General features: G+C 53.1%; 1 protein-coding gene across 8 annotated transcripts in view; it reads left to right on the top strand.

Annotated features, from left to right (window-relative positions):
• Positions 1 to 15684, top strand: part of ASB2 (ankyrin repeat and SOCS box containing 2) — a 44678-nt gene extending 28994 nt beyond the window's left edge. For all 8 annotated transcript variants that reach the window (XM_054447463.2, XM_054447465.2, XM_063652032.1 and 5 more), the window contains 4 exons: positions 2376 to 2547; positions 10180 to 10744; positions 11987 to 12140; positions 15074 to 15684. In XM_054447463.2, the coding sequence (XP_054303438.2) occupies positions 2376 to 2547; positions 10180 to 10744; positions 11987 to 12140; positions 15074 to 15210 (1028 nt within the window). In that variant the 3' untranslated portion in view covers positions 15211 to 15684. The remainder of the gene's footprint in view (positions 1 to 2375; positions 2548 to 10179; positions 10745 to 11986; positions 12141 to 15073) is intronic.
• The last annotated feature ends 1454 nt before the right edge of the window (positions 15685 to 17138 follow it).

Genomic DNA, 17138 nt, shown 5'->3' with positions numbered 1-17138 from the left:
CAGGAACAAATCTGGGCTGCACAGCGTAAGAACAAAGGGGCACAGGCAGGGTCCTGGGAGCCCAGGCCGGGGGTCCTGGTGAAGGACAGCATGCTCAGCGGGCAAGGGTGACCTCACTAACTCCAAACATCTGTCCAGGTCTCCCACCGACACTCTGAGTCAGGGTGTGTTCACTTTGTGGGCTGAGTCCATTTTCCAACCCAAATATTTTTCCTGTGTGAGCAGGCGGCTTTGCTGGTAGGGTCCAGGCTCTCCAGGGTACCTGCCTCTGAGAGCCCGACAGAGGGTTAGGGCGGCTCACTGGCTCTCCCTCAGGCCGGAGGCAGGACGAAGCCCTCTGCCCAGCTCCTTCCATCCTGAGCAACTGGCATTTGCTGAGCAGCTTCCCTGTGGCAGGCACTGCGCTGAGAGATGTGCTTACACTATTTTGTTTACTCCCTGCGGTAACTCCGAGGGGTAGGTACTATTATCCCTGGTCAATAGATGAGAAAACTGAGGCTCCTAAAGGCTTTCTGAGACTGCAGAGCTTGTCTCTGCCTCATGAAACAGATGCCTCAACTGATTCTCATCTGTCGCCAAAGGCTGTGTTCTTTCCGCTAGATCAGAAACTGGTCACACCATCATCAAAAATAAGAAATTACCAGAAAGTCTGAGATCAGCAATGTGCTTAGAGAGATGACCTGTGGTTAGCAGACGCTTTTGATTTTAGCCCCACTGACATCTTTCAGCATCTTAGTTCTATGTCTTTCCAGAACAAGAAAGGACTGCTGAACTCTCTTTCTGCAGAGAAAGCTGTGTGCACATCAGTTGTCTCCCTCACCACCCCCACCAGGAAATGAAGCAGGTGTAGACGATTGAGCTGAAGGCAGATTGTCACCAGGCCTGATTCCTCCTCCTAGCAGCATGGATTATTGTTTTCTGGGTTTTGTTTGTTGTGTTTTTGTTTTTGTTTTGGGGACAGGGTCTCACTTTGTTGCCCAGGCTGGAGTGCAGTGGTGTGATCCCGGCTCACTGCAGCCTATATCAACCTCCTGGGCTCAAGTAATCCTCGCACCTCAGCCTTCCAAGTAGCTGGAACCACAGGCATGCGCCACCATGCCCGGCCAGGAGCTACTCAGTAGGTGTAGAGAACAGAGTCTCATTAGGTTACCCAGGCTAGTCTTGAACTCCTAAGCTCAAGTGATCCGCCCGCCTTGGCCTCCCAAAGTGCTGGGATTACAAGTGTTAGCCATTGCACCTGGCCTAGTATTTTCTTGGGAGGAGACAGAAAGTAATTCTCTTATTCCTTGAAGTGAAAGGCAGAGAATTAGCAATTAGCAAGCATGCAGGGAATACCTAGCACAAGGAGCACTAGTGATAAGAGCTAGAAGTTATTGATAGCAATAACGATCCATATTAATAGCATGGTAATATTAGCAATAATAATAGCAATATTAATAGCAAATTGCAATTAATAACATTATTGGGGTTTTCCTTTATTAGGGGCTCTGTGCTCTCCTAGACCTGTGAGGCGTGTCTCAGGGCAGAGCCCAGGCCCTCTGACACGGAGTGAGGGTTAAGAGCATGGCCTCTACCATCAGAATATCCAGCATGGCCTCTGCCATCAGACCATCTGGGTTCAAGTTTGGCTCCATCTTTATGAGCTGGGTGGTCTGAGGCAAGTGGTCTAGGTGTTCTGTGCTTCACTGCCCCCATCTGTAATCTGGAGATAAGAGCAGTACTGACCTCACAGGGTGACCACTCACTGTGAATTCAGATATAGCCTGTGGAAAGCACGATGTTCAGCACGTAGTAGGTGCTCAGGAAACACCAGCATCATCGTGGCTGCTTGTATCCTCTCAGAGGCCTCTGTTCGGGCTGGCAGGCCCCTGTGTCTTTTTTTTTTTTTTTTTTTTTTCCAGATGGAGTTTCACTCTTGTTGCCCAGGCTGGAGTGCAATGGCGCAGTCTTGGCTCACTGCAACCTCCACCTCCCGGGTTCAAGCGATTCTCCTGCCTCAGCCTCCCGAGTAGCTGGGATTACTGGCGCCCACCACCATGCCCAGCTAAGTTTTATATTTTTAGTAAAGACAGGGTTTCACCATGTTGGCCAGGCTGGTCTCGAACTCCTGACCTCAGGTGATCTGCCTGCCTCGGCCTCCCAAAGTGCTGGGATTACAGGCGTGAGCCACCGCGCCTGGCCAGGCCCCTGGGTCTTGATGTTGTTGAAAGAAGCTGGGGGTGGCCCCAGGTAGACTCCTCCTTCCTAAGGGTCGTTGTTAAAGGTCCCGTGCATTACCGTGGTTAGCACAGCAGGCCCACCACGCGGTGGCGTTACACTGAGGACAGCAACTTCCCCGTCACTTGGCCACTTGCTGATGTCTTCTCCTTCCCCAGGTGCTGACATCAACACGCAGGCCAGCGACAGCGCATCTGCCCTCTACGAGGCCTGCAAGAACGAGCATGAGGAGGTGGTGGAGTTTCTGCTTTCACAGGGTGCCGACGCCAACAAGACCAACAAGGACGGCTTGCTCCCGCTGCACATCGCCTCCAAGAAGGGCAACTACAGGTCAGCCCAGGCTCTGCCAGCACCCAGGCAGCTCTCCTGAGACCCACACTGGGAGTAGGGGATAGGAGGGGTGGGCCTGCCCTGAATGTCCCACCCACAGGATTAGGGAGGCCCAGGAGAGGTCAGAATGGACATCACCTTTCCCACAGAAAGGAGAGAAACCCCTTAGCAGTTAGCAAGCATGGAGTGAATGCCTGTAACAACAGCAACTGCAATAATAACAGCAAACCCTTATGCAGCACTTACCAGTACTTCGCATCAGAAACTTATTTAATCTGCTTAACAGCTCATTGAGGAGGATATTATTATCTCTGTTGTTTAGATCAGGAAGCTAAGACACAGAGGTTGAGTGACTTGCCCAAGGTCACACAGCTCATAGGCGGCAGGTACTCACCTGCTCCAAAGGTCACATCTACAGGAATTCTATCCGGGGGGCAGATATGAGTCTGAACTAATGAATATTTCCGGGAGTACATGAATGCAAGGATAACCTCCCAGGCAATTAGCAAGCATGCAAGGAAAACCTACCATAACACAAACAGCACCAATGATAAGAACTAGCAGTTATTGAGCAATTACTATGTGCTAGATACTCTGAGCGAGAAGAGAGAGGCTTAAGTTCCCAAGGAGCAATCTGGAGGAAGGGAAGAAGCACAGATATGTGAATTCATGACATCATGCAAGAGCATGCCAAAGAGTTGCATGGCTCCTGTGGAGACAGACAAGCCAGAGCTAGAGGCAGAGGTGTGCTAGAGCCAGCTCGTGCCAGTTCTCATGAACCGACTGCACACCTCTTCCCAACTCCGTGTTTGCTGACCTCACATTGATAGCTTAAAATTGGCCATGGGGGAATATTTACAGCATGGAAATAGGCTAATGCTACAAACCAGAGTCCTTTCCCCCTTCTCTGCCCCTGCTTGAGCCAGTTTTTAAACATTCCTAGCAGCACTGCTACATGGGGACACCTGGGCCGCAGAGATGGAGCTCCAGCTGCCCTTGAAGGATGGACAGGGCTTGGTCATTTCCAGAGTGTGACTCATCTGCTTCCCATGTGGGCCTCACACTGTGCTGTGGGTATGCGGGTCAACCCGGATTTTCATTTTACAGGACAGGAAACGAAGACTCCGGTAGTCAAGAGACTTGCCCCTTGAAAGCCCCGTCCCCAGGGCTAGGACTTAAACCCCAGCACCTGACCCTTTTTGCTGGACAGTGCTTCCCAAACTTTGTCCATTCACAGATTTTCTTCCTGATTTTAAATATCTATACGCTCATTGTTTAGTATTTTTTCCTTTAAATAATGTTTTTACTTACAATGAATTTATTTTGAAGAGGAAACATTTATCACACTAGTATGTTATCCATTTACAATCAATTTTAAAAACATTTCATTTAAAATCCCATCTTATGTACCCTGATGACACTTGGGGAAACACACCCCAGTCTTCCAGACAGGCAGGAGAGTGAGAAGCACAGACTGTGTGTATTGGGACATGTTTGTTGTCTTCACTAAGGCAGAGGGAAATGGGGTCAAAGTGACATTCCAAAGGCTGAAATGAAGACTCAAGGCTTCAGAGCCGACGCTTAAAGCTCCAGCCCCTTCTGTGCAGGGTGCCTGCACCAAGACCAACCAAAGATGCCCTCCCCACTCCCCACACCCCCCAGTACATACACAGAGGAGACTCGGCCTTCTCTGGACAGCACAACCGTCCACAAGGCTGACAGATCTGGGTGTGAATCCCTGCTGAGGCCATTGGGAAAGTTGCTTAACCTTGCTGAGCCTCGTTGTCCTCATTTATAAAATGGGAAATGGTTACACCTGCCTCATGGGGTTGTCAGAGGACCAGTAAAATGGATACGCACGGATATAGAATGGAAAAAAGCAGAGTGCCTGCACCCAGTGTGTGCTCAGGCATCCTATGCTCACCCGCTCTTACTTAGGGAGAGTGCATTCCATGATTGAGCAGTTCAGACAGCAGCTCAAGCCGGACAGTGGCCATGGACAAGAGGGCTGCTTTCTCTTCAGGGCATCAGTCAGAGTTGGGCAAACACAGTTTACCTTGAGCCTGACCCCAGAGAGATGCAGAGTGAACACACGGGAAATGGGTGCACTTTGGAAATCTCCTGGCCCACTGCCCCCCAGTTCTAGCCTGCACATCCATGTCCCTCTGGGCTATTTTTAAAATGCCATATCAGATCCGGTGAACCAGAATGTCCAGGAGAGAAGGAGCCCCACTGTCTCTTTGAAAAGCTCCCTGAGCAAATCAGATACAGCCTGTCCATAACTGCAGGGACCATTGATCTAATTCAGGCCCCGGTTTTACAGAGAAGGAAGCCAAGGTCAGACATGGAAGCGATTTTCGAGATAGCGGCAGGGCTGGGACCTTCATCTGGGCTGCCTTCAAGTGAACCCAGAGGTGTTGGCAGTCTGACCCCAGCTGGAGGAGAAGCTGAAGGGGCACTAGGTGGCCTTGGGGATGATCAGAGAGCAAGGCGCGTCCTGCCTGGAACACTGTAGACATGGCTGATGTTCCCCTAAACTCACCTACATCGGATTCATGCAGATTCCCAGGGCGAATTCCCTGGTTATTCAACCTCCACCCCCGGGCCCCATTTCCCACTGTCCCCCAAGGCTCAGAGGGGTCTGGGCCACTTCTTAGGGCTACCCAACAAAGGGTTAAAGCCTGGTTCCCAGCAGCTTCTGCCGCCAGGCAGGGCCCATGGCCAGCAAGCCCCGAGCTCATCACTCCCTCCCTGGGCATACAGCATTAAAGGCCCTTTGCTCAGGGATTTGATGTGACATTCCATAGGCATTCCACATTCTGCCACCTGCCAACACACCCTGGCTGTCCCAGGCACGGAAGGCTGCACCAGGAGCTGAGGGCTTTTTGCCAGATGGTGTCTTCTCGTCAGCACACTTAACCGCAGGGGGTGACATGCAAGTGTGCTGAGAAAGGAACCCTAAAGTCCCGATGTCGCAGTCACCTCCAAGACACACATTTTCCTGTTGTTCATTTCCAGTTTAGCAAAGCCACCGTATGAAATCAAAGATCAACACTAAAGATTGACATATTAGGAAACTGTGTGAGTTAGCCCAGAGCAGATGCACCAAGAATAGCACCCAAAACAGTAGTGTCCAACCTTGGCTGTACCAGAAACCCTGATGCCTGGGCCCCACCTGACGAGATGGCGCTGCCGCTGGTCTAGGCTGTGGCTGAGGCTTCAGGGTGTCTAAGAGCTGCCCAGGAGGTTTTACTGTGCAGCCTGGGTAGAAAATCAGGATCTTAGAGTCTTCTGGCCAACAGAAAACACAGACTTGTGTTCTGGGTCTTACTTCTGACTCCTGGTTTTTAAATATTCCTTCTCTTTTAGTTCCAACATACAATACTTTTGCTGTATTTTATCAATCTTTGCAAGCCACTTGAAATTCTTCCCGGAATAAGGCAAAATAGAGAACACTTAATACATTAAATTAAAAAGCAGTTTATAAAGCATACTGACAAGCAAGTTAATATCCCCATTAGTTAAAAGAGAAACTGAGGCCCAGAGCTCAAGACTTCATGGAAAACAAGTCAGGGTGGCACAGTGAAGCTCAGAAGTGTTGGCAATGGAGCCATCTGTGGGCAACTGGTTGCCACGTCAATCCTCCAGCCAATGTTTTTGTTGTTTGTTTGTTTTTGAGACCGAGTCTCTGTCACCCAGGCTGGAGTGTAGTGGCACAATCTTGGCTCACTGCAACCTCTGCCTCCTGGGTTCAAGTGATTCTCCTTCCTCAGCCTCCCAAGTAGCTGGGATTACAGGTGTCCACCACCATGCCTGGCTAATTTTTGTATTTTAGTAGAGACAGGGGTTTCATCATGTTGCCCAGGCTGGTCTCGAACTCCTGAGCTCAAGTGATCCACCTGCCTCAGCTTCCCAAAGTGCTGGGATTACAGGTGTGAGCTACCACGCCCAGCCCTCCATCCAAATTTACACTGAACACTGACAAAGGTCAAACCACAGTGACCTGGTGACCCAGAAGGCCTGTGTTTAGGGTAGCAGGGGCAGTAGGCTGCAGTCATTGTGGTGGTCAAGACACCAAGAGCACTGTTTATTCACTGTCGACTACAGGCCAGTCAGATTCATGCATAAGATCTCATTTTATACTCAGAAGCAGCCTTGGTGAAAGATTATTACATTGTGCTTTGTAACCTGGACCTGGGATTGTAAGCAGTCCTACCTTGCTGGATTGTTATGAGTAAATGAGTAAATGAGATTAAGTTCTTAGCTCTGAGGGTCATGCTAGGATTAAATTAAGTAAACAAATGTGAGGACCACTTTAAATGGTACCTGGCACATAGTAAGTGCTCAGCAATATTAGCACAATTATGACTTAGGAAGGTAAGGGGTAAAGCGCTCACAGCAACTCACTGGAGCTCAATAAAGGGTAGCTATAGCTATCGTCATCATCATCATCATCATCATCATCACTATTATTACAATTAATTACCCCTCTGCTTTAGGTGCGGTTCAGAGAGGTTAAGTGACATGCTTGCGCTGGCCCAATGCTGAAAGGCAGAGCTGGTGTGTAACCCATGTACCCCTGACTCTGAGCCTCCCGGTTTCCCCACTGCCCATGCTGGGCCCCTCTCTAGCTAAGGACAGCTTGTGTTGGCTCAAAGCTCTCTGCCCATTCCCATTCTGTTGGGCTAGATTCAGGAAGGACATCAGAGCCAGGACCAGGTGGTATGGCAAGGCTGCTGCTTTGAGGAAACTAGAATCCTGGAGTGGGAGCCCAGGCCTGGGGCAAGGATGTCAGGCTTCAGATAGTGGTGGGTCCTAGGAACAAGACAGGAGCCCAGTGATTCGGAATGAGGCCCAAGGTCAGAGACAGCTCAGCACCTGCCACACTGCTGCACTGGGTCTTCCTGGAATGATCCTGAGCTGGATCTGCTCTGGTCTCAGGGCCTAGACAGGCAAAGCTAAGCTGGTAGTTGTGGCCTGTGCATTGGGGAGGGGACAAGGAAGGGGTAGGGGGCCATCCTTCCAGACACCTACAGCTCTATCAGACAACAGTCACCTTTGTTCCTCTTCATAAGGTGCCGCTTGAGCAATTATACTCTGAGATCCCAAAATGTGCCTGTGGGAGAAGTGGGAAGAGTCAGACAGTTTGGTGGGGTCACCCCCTTGTCCTCCTGTCCTCTGCCCCACAAAATGGGCTGGGAAGAGGAGTGATGATGTGCAGTGGGGCTACCAACGTGGCCGCTCCCATAGTTGGGAAGAGAGGGGCATGGTAGAAGGCCTGGCCCTGGGCATCCAGAGACCTGTATTTTGCTCTTGTGCACCAGCCACCTTCTGTCCAACCTCACTCTGTTCCCCACCCCAAGCCTGGGCTTCAGTTTTACTCTCTGTAAAATGGGAGAGCTGGACGCACTGATCTCCAGAGCCTGTCCGGCATTACACATTCACTTTCTGATTGGCAGAGTCCTGCCGCAGTAAGATGATTCACCGCATTACTGAGACAATGCTCAAGTTCCCACATTTCTGCCACTTTCCCTTGGTTCGTGGAGAATTGCCGGAGACCAGCTGTGACCTGCCAGAGATACCAGCCCCATCTGGCCAGCGGCCCCGGGGCAGCCCCTCTCACCGTTCTTTCCCGTTCTTGGGCACATTACAGCTGTTAGCGGAGCATTTGTTGGCCGTGGCCGCCATCCAGGGTGAGGCCCAGGCCTGCCTTTGACCAGCACCTCTGCAGAGCAAAGCCAGGCCTCCTGTGCCTACACAAATAGAAATTAGGAGGCAATTAGACCCCCTGGGTGTGTGAATTTCCTTTTGAGGTTTTAGAGTCAGATTTTAGCCAAACACAGCATCACTAACAATAATAATACTTTCCACTGAGATCCCAGCAGGAGGTCGCTGGCATCAGATTTCCAGGAAGCCTGCGTGCCAGGAGGCCAGAGGCGTGGGAATGGGCCTGGTGGCACCTGCTTCTCTCCCCTTCCCCCGCCCCCGCCCCACCCCCTGCAATGGCCACCTCCTTGGAGTCCCACAGGAGGCTGTGAGGTCACCTGTCAGCAGGGATTGGACAGATTAGGGTCTGGAATCATATTGGTGGCAGGAGCTTCTTCTTGCAGGTGGCAGGGGTCTAGGAGAAGAGAGCCAAGAGAAGGGGTCAAGAGTCCTGGGGTTGAGCCCCCAGAGTTGTCTTATGACCCCTGATTAGTCACTTTGGCTCTCTGAGCCACATCTGTTAAAAAGAAGGCCACAGGCCTGCTCTGGCCACTCCCACCCAGGGCTGAAGTGAAGGTAAAATGGGCAAGCAAGTTAACACATTATGAAGACTGCAAAACCCCGGGATATATTAACTGTCACCCTGACTGCTACACAAAAGGTAGGGGAGTTGTTAAGAGTGTAGCTTTGGGGTCAGACTGCCTGGGTTCAAATCCTGGCTCCATCACTTACTGGCTGTGTATCCTTGGTGGAGTCACATACCTTCTCTGGCCTTCTGTCTCCTCATCTCTGAAATGAGGATATTATAGTACTCACCTCAGAGGGCTACTGGGAGGATTTAATAGATTAATAGAAGTAAAGTGCTGAGATCAGTGCTCGTGTTTTAGGGAAGAGAGGAACTGGTGGTTGCAGGGAGCTCAGGCTTCCGCAGTGGCTGACCAAGTTCTCCACACCCAGGTGAGGCAGAGAGACTGGGAGAAGCTAGCGTCAGCCTTCAGGGGAGGAGGCGTTGAGACTGACAGGAGAGGAGTGTAAGTGACCTCATGGTCACAGTGGGCTTGTTGGGGCCTGGGGCAGTAGTAGTTGGGGCCAAATACATTTGTCCCCTTTTGTCCTCAGGATCTCGTGGCTCCACTGGGGTCCCAGGACAGCAAGATAGGGACAGCTCAGCCCTGGAGTCAGAGGAGGGCACACATCCTGGTTCCCCTCTTCTGACTGTATGGCTGGGCAAGCCCCTTAATCTCTCAGAGCCTTGAATCTTCTCATCTGCAAAATGGGAATGATGAGCCTTGCTTTAGGGGTTATTGTAAAGATTAAACCCAATAGCACTTGTAAAGCCTTTAGGAGCCTCCTGGCACACGGTGGGCTCTGGGATCTGGCTGTCCCTGTCCGTCCTCCCCCAGAGAGAGCAGGATCTGGCTCCAAACTTCGCCACTAGGCTCTACTGCCTCCTGCAGGGAGGAGGTTGGACATTCATTGGGTTTGAGGGCCTTCCAGTCAATTCCTCCAAATAACTGAGCTGGCAATGGGCAACAGCGCTTAGCCTGAAATAAATCAGTGGGAGCTTTTTGAAACCCTAGTGCAGTCTGGCTGAGGTTTTTAAGAACTCAAGACTTCGGAGGCCAAGGGTTCTGGGTCTGAAGCCCAGCTTTGCCCCTTACTGGCTATGTGACTTTGGGAGGGCGGCTGAAGCTCTCTGAGCCTCAGTTTCCTTATCTGTAAAGCGGGGACGGCAGCCGACCCACCCTCCCCAATGAGGTGAGAATGGTTGACCCGCGGCGCCCCCTGCCGGTGGGATCAGCGTCGCAGCCCGCGGTCAGGGCGACCAGCCGAGCCTGGCGCCCGAGCGCTCCTGCTGGCGGGGCCGGCCCCACCCCGCCCCACCCCGACCCTCCCCTCACCCGCGCCCGCCCCTCGACCCGGCAGGATCGTGCAGATGCTGCTGCCGGTGACCAGCCGCACGCGCATACGCCGTAGCGGCGTCAGTCCGCTGCACCTGGCGGCTGAGCGCAACCACGACGCGGTGCTGGAGGCGCTGCTGAGCGCGCGCTTCGACGTGAACACGCCGCTGGCGCCCGAGCGCGCGCGCCTCTACGAAGACCGGCGCAGCTCCGCGCTGTACTTCGCGGTGGTCAACAACAACGTGTATGCCACCGAGCTGCTGCTGGAACACGGCGCCGACCCCAACCGCGACGTCATCAGCCCCTTGCTCGTGGCCATCCGCCACGGCTGCCTGCGCACAATGCAGCTGCTGCTGGACCACGGCGCGAACATCGACGCCTATATCGCCACGCACCCCACCGCCTTCCCCGCCACCATCATGTTCGCCATGAAGTGCCTGTCGCTGCTCAAGTTCCTCATGGACCTGGGCTGCGACGGCGAGCCCTGCTTCTCATGCCTCTACGGCAACGGCCCGCACCCGCCGGCCCCGCAGCCCTCCAGCAGGTTCAACGACGCGCCCGCGGCCGACAAGGAGCCCAGCGTGGTGCAGGTGGGCGGCGCGCGCTGGCGGTGGGGAGCACGCCTTTTGGGTGTGGCCCGGGGACGCGCGCGCGCATGGGCGGCGGGCGGGGCCGCGTGGTTCGCGCTCCTTGGGAGCAGCGTGAACTAGTGATTAACACCCTTCGGGGGAAGTGTGGCCAGCTTTGGAGGCAGCAGAGCACGGTGGTTAACCTGCGTCCTGGGTAGCGTGGGTTAGCGCTTAGGGCGCTTTGGAGGGAGCTCTGGAGGGAACTAGGAGTTAGCACACTTTGGAGGCAGCGGAACCGGTGGTTAGCACACTTAAGAGGCCGCAGAACTTAGTAGTGCATTGGAACGGTGAAATCCTGATTGTGGCCCACTGCGTTGGGGAATTTAAGGAACCAGTAATGGAGCGGAGAACTCTGCCAAACTAAGAGGCTCGTCACTTCCAGCAAACCTACACCTGGAATGCGATGTGAAATAAGCACGATCCGGAAAGGGGTGTCAAGAGCAGGCTGGTGTAGGGTCAGGTCAGAAGCAGAAAGCCAGCGACCCAGAGGCAGGACACATCCATGTTGGTACTTTAAAAGTCAGAACTTGACCGGGCGCGGTGGCTCACGCCTGTAATCCCAACACTTTGGGAGGCCGAGGCGGGCGGATCACGAGGTCAGGAGATCGAGACCATCCTGGTTAACACGGTGAAACCCTGTCTTTACTAAAAATACAAAAAAATTAGCCGGGTGTGGTGGCGGGCGCCTGTAGCCCCAGCTACTCGGGAGGCTAAGGCAGGAGAACGACGTGAACCCAGGAGGCAGAGCTTGCAGTGAGCCGAGATCGCGCCACTGCAGTCCAGCCTGGGCCACAGAGCAAGACTCCGTTAAAAAAAAAAAAAAGTCAGAACTTAAAAGGAAGTTAGACACACTCCTCTCCTGGAGATCATTATTTTAATGGTTAATGGCGATCATTCTTGGGCTGCCTGCTGTGTGCAAAGTTTATGTTCATGTTACCTAATTCTCATGTTAAATCCCCTTGGAGTTGGTTTCATATACCTATTTTATAGATAGGGAAATTGAGGCTCAGAGGTGATGTGACTTGCTCAAGTTGCGCATCTTCCACTTTGGCAGCAGAAGCCTGTGTTGAGGGGACATGGTTCAGGGGATCCTAGCCTGGGTGTGTACAGTGTCTGTGCTTGGACACATCCCTGCCCTCCCTGGCCGCAGGCTCCTGCAGGTGGGATGAACTCACTTCTTGGTCTCGGCGTGTTCTCTTTCAGTTCTGTGAGTTCGTATCTGCCCCGGAGGTGAGCCGCTGGGCAGGGCCCATCATTGATGTCCTCCTGGACTACGTGGGCAACGTGCAGCTCTGCTCGCGGCTGAAGGAGCACATCGACAGCTTTGAGGACTGGGCCGTCATCAAGGAGAAGGCAGGTAGGGACTTGCTGCTGCCGCCAAGGCTGGCAGATCTCCCTGCCTGACTCAGAGTCCCAGGCCTCAGGGAATGGGACTGTTCCTAACCCTGTGAGCACCTGCTCCTTGCCAGGCTCTGTAACTCCTTGGATGAAACATGAGGAATCTGCCTCTCAGAGAGCTGTGCCACCTGGGCCAAATTCACAGTTAGTGGCAGAGCTGGGATTAAAACCCAGGTTTGACAAACCCCAGAGTCTCTCTGCTACATCTTTCCATGATGTTTTCAACAGCTACAGCTCCCTGAGGGGTACCGGGACCTTCAGGGTAGGTTGTGAATGATTTGGGGCCACCAAGAGGCATTGTAGGAGGGGAGAGGGGAGGATGGTGGTCTAGGATGTCTCAAACTAAAGTGCATATGAAGCACCTGGGTGTCCTGTTAAAAATGCAGCTTTTGATTCCACTGGTCTGGGGCGGGGCGGGGGAGTCTGCATTTCAACAGGCTCCCAGGTGACACCAAGGCTGTTGGTGCACAGAACACCCTGGTGTGGGAGACAGGCCCCTGAACCCTGGAGCCAGCCTTGCCAGGGCCTTGCTGGGTGAGGCCTCTCCCCACCTGAACAGAGGGGCCTGGGCAGGCTCATTGTCCAGCCCCTTTCAGCTGGACCCACCTGAACTGTGCCAGGCACAGTGAAGTGGAGTTCGGCCACTGTCCCTCTGATGTGTGCAGAGTAGATGGGGCTGCCTGGCTAAGTCAGGCTGAGGAAGCCAGAATCCCTCTTAGGCATTTTTGGAGCTCACCTGGGCAAACAGGATGCCACAGGTGACAGAAATGGGTATCTGTGCAGTGGCATTCCAGCTACCCTAGGGCTTTCCCTGGCTCTGAGAGCACAGTCCTGCCCTGGCCAAGTGTTTACAAGGAGGCTGACCTGCAGCAGGTCATTGTCATTCCAGCACTACTGCTCCTGTCCCCAGGTGGGACTGCGCAGCCTCGGGGGGCCCACCCCTGTGCCCCAACTCTGACTCACCACATTCTTCCTTGATCCTGGCACCCCTGTGAACCCAAATGTGCTGTAGGATTTTTCATTGGCACAGGTGCCTGGAAGCCACTTGAATTGAAGCCTTTGATAAAGTTTCTGGGGCGGTGATGGAGGAGGGAGGCATCAGCTTGCGCATTCACTCAGGGCTTAACTCTAGATGCGTGATAAACCTTCAGGGAATTAATGAATAATTGGTTGCTGTCACCACGATCCTTGGCCACTAGAGGGTGGAGCAGTCTATGCCTAGGTATCAGTCCCACCCATTCTGTCACCTTCTCCTGCCTTCCTTAGAGAAGAGTGGTCCCCCACAACTAAACCATGCCCCAGGGAAATCCCTGCAGAGACCTTAGTGTGCAGTACACATTTGTTAGCCAGTAAAACCAATCGTTCTTAACCAATATCTATTTGGGTTACTTTAAAGCCCACTTTCCACCTGCAAGACGGTCCCCACGAGCTTGTTTGTTTAATGCTGCAACGTTGACCTCCTTATTCTGGGAAGGAACCACCCAGAGCCCATGGATTGGCCAGCCCAGCCCTCATGGTTCTGTGTCCTCTGCTCACCAGCAGCCTGTGCTGAGTTTCCCAGAGGGGAGGTTATGTTCTAAGCTTGTTACCTAAGGGTTTCCCCATCTATCTTCTGGACTATTAAAAAAGTGTCCTAACTGGCCTCAATGCCTATAATTAATTATTCCAATTCAGCCATTAAATGAATATATATTCAAGACCTTTTATGTGCGAGGTAACCATATTATATTTTATCCAGACCACAGCATTTAGGAGATAGAAATAGGAACTAACCAGGCAAGATGCCTGGACAACAAGAATGATGCTTCCCTGCTCTTTGGGGTACTATGTAGTAGAAGAATCTGAGCTCAGAAGGCAGTGAGCTCAGAGGGCAGTGGAAGTGTCAGAAACACAGTGATGGGTGTGTGGATGCTTCGCTAGGCAACGCTGCAGCCGCCTGGCCCTCCGCCCTTGCTCCACATCCCACCTGCCCCTCCAGCCCCAGGCTTGCATGACTTCCTTGCCTTGCCACTTGCTGTTTTCCCTGTTTAGAATGCCCCTGTCCCCCTTCCTTACCTGGAAATTCCTGCCCCCACCCCTCAGGACCTCACTCAGAGGGCACCGTCTCTTGTGGAAGCCTCCCCTAGAGCCTTTGGGTAGGCACCTCTGCATATCTGGCCCAACCACACAGCCAGGTGCAGCAGAGGGGCTCAGCATTTGCCTGGTGGATGAACGAATGAATGAATGAATGAATGACATTCTGTGATTCTACAAGCCCTTTCTTTGTGTCCGACCGTTTGCTCAGGATTGAAATAAATTACTCCCATTACTGGATGTGTTCATCCCTGCTCTTACCTCTACCCACTCCCCAGCTCAGAAAACTCCACTACGTGGCTCCTGGGGGAGGCAGCCAGGTGGGATTCTGGGGCCCGAGGGGAGCTGCCAGTGTCTGCCCCCTTACTCAGCACCACCGGGAGCTCCGAGCGGAATTCCACATGTGGGGGCACTTAAGAGGTCAAACCTTCTGACCCCTTTGCTAAGGCTGTGTTTGGGGACCCAGGTTGTGTGTGAAGAGGAAGAGGCTCAAGAGGAGGGAGACACCACCACTAGTCCTAGGAGGGATCCTGGGCAAGGCTCAGAACCTTGCTAAGCCTCGGTTTCTGCACCTGTGAAATGGGTGTGCTAACCACACTGTCCACTGTGTGGGCTGTGCAGATCAATGAGGGGTGAACAATGGGAAGGTGCCTTGCTGTGTCTCTTTAGTTGGCAGGGACTGGGGTGACCAGCAGCAGGCACCCCCTCTCTTACCCAGCCACATCAGCTGGGCACCTCCCATAGGCTGGGGTCACAGATGCAATCCCTTTGCTTATTGCAAATGACAAATCAGCCTCTGTCTTTCCCTCCTTTTTTCAGAACCTCCAAGACCTCTGGCTCACCTTTGCCGGCTGCGGGTTCGAAAGGCCATTGGGAAATACCGTATAAAACTCCTAGACACCTTGCCGCTCCCAGGCAGGCTGATTAGATACCTGAAATACGAGAACACCCAGTAACTGGGGCCACGGGGAGAGAGGAGTAGCCCCTCAGACTCTTCTTACTAAGTCTCGGGACGTCGGTGTCCCCAACTCCAAGGGGACCTGGTGACAGATGAGGCTGCAGGCTGCCTCCCTCTCAGCCTGGACAGCTACCAAGATCTCACTGGGTCTCAGGGCCAGAACTTTGGCCGGAGCAGAGAACAGAATGTGTCAAGGAGAAGAATCATTTGTTTACAAACTGATGAGCAGATCCCAGACCTTCTCTACCTTCAGGAATGGCAGAAACCTCTATTCCTGGGGCCAGGGCAGAGCTTGTTCTGGGGAAGATGGGCTCAGAGCCTTCCCTCCACTTGCTCTGGAAAACTCACCACTTGACTTCAGAGCTTTCTCCCCAAGACTAAGATGAAGACGTGGCCCAAGGTAGGGGGTAGGGGGAGCCTGGGTCTTGGAGGGCTTTGTTAAGTATTAATACAATAAATGTTACACACGTGACACCTGCCCAGTGAAGTCCCTCTCATCAGACTCCCTGAAACCTGAGGTCCTCAGCCTTACTTCTGGCAGTAGCGGGAGCGGGGCAAATGTGGGGATGGGGCACAAGGACCCCTGAACATGTCACCTTTGGGCTCCTGAAAGACCCAAGAGGCTGTGTCCTTTACTCCCCAGGCAAGACTGGATGATGGCCCAATGGGTTTTCCTCTCCTGATTCAATCACCATGGAAACAGGCGCTCCATCACAGTCTCAGGGCCCACATGTCTCCCGACACCTGGGGTTGTCTTACACATGTTTCCTGGCACTCTGTTTTCACACGCTGCTCACCCGTTTTGCTGGTTGTTGAGAAACTAGGAAAAAAAAAATTAAATACTGGCCACTGTGAGCAACGGTGCTAGAGTGATGGCCATGGTCAGCCGTTGCAAAGGCACCAAGCCTGAGAGTGCACAGAGCTCTGGCCCCTGCGTACCTCCCTCTGTCTTCATGTGGCCCTGTTGGGGGAGCAGAGCAGGAATTGTCATCCTGTTTTCAGGTGGTGCGGGGCAGAGCTGAGGCTTGCCACCATGTGGCACTCTGGGGGTCTCTCCAGGCCCCGAGGGCTGAGAGGTAGCATGCCCTATTTCCATGGAAGCTGCAGTAACTCATTGGCACTCCCCTTACAAGTGTGAGTGAAGCTGCTGAGTCCAGGCTACTCTGCAGCAACACCGGAGCAGGCCACCTGGCCGAGATCTGTACCAGGCCAGCCCCAGGATCTAGTAGTGTCTTAAACAAGGTCAAAGGTAGTTTCTGGCCTTTGGGAAGTAAGCAGCTAGATTGATGGAGGGGAGCACTGGTTCCGGGCTCAGCTCTGCCATTGGCTTACATCTCTGGGGCCTCAGTTTCCTCATCTGTGTGGTGAGACACGATGGCCACCTGCCGGCTCTGACACACTGGGTTTCTTTTCTTTTTTTTTTTTTCGAGGCAGAGTCTCACTTTGCTGCCCAGGCTGGCGTACAGTGGCATGATCTCGGCTCATTGCAACCTCCACGTCCCAGGCTCAGGTGATCCTCCCACCTCAGCCTCCCAAGTAGCTGGGACTATAGGGGCGTGACACCATGCCCGGCTAAAGACACACTGGGCTTCTATGGAATCAGTAACTCCCAGAGAAAAAGTCTTCCAAGCAGCACTTTCTGGCCACAGGTCAAAGGGAGCTCAACCAGGTCTTGCCCGCTCCTTTGTGGTACAAATGAGAAACTGGCCCAGAGAGGGGAAGGGACTTGCCTGGGCACACACAGCAAGTCCCTGGGGTTCCAGCTCAACAGTGCTAGGCCACAGTCCCATGTGGCCTTGCAGTACACCAGGCAGAACCTGCAGGGATCCTAAGAAAGCCCCAAAGGAAACCCGTACTCTCCCCGACTGGGGATGCTCAACCCTGAGAGCCCAGAGGGTAAATTGCCAAGGAGGGTTCACCTCCCAG

Source organism: Pongo pygmaeus, chromosome 15 (genome assembly GCF_028885625.2).
Source record: "Pongo pygmaeus isolate AG05252 chromosome 15, NHGRI_mPonPyg2-v2.0_pri, whole genome shotgun sequence".
NCBI classification, from domain to species: domain Eukaryota; kingdom Metazoa; phylum Chordata; class Mammalia; order Primates; family Hominidae; genus Pongo; species Pongo pygmaeus.
The sequence above is the reverse complement of the archived record's forward strand: the minus strand, read 5'-3'. Positions and strand labels throughout refer to the sequence as shown.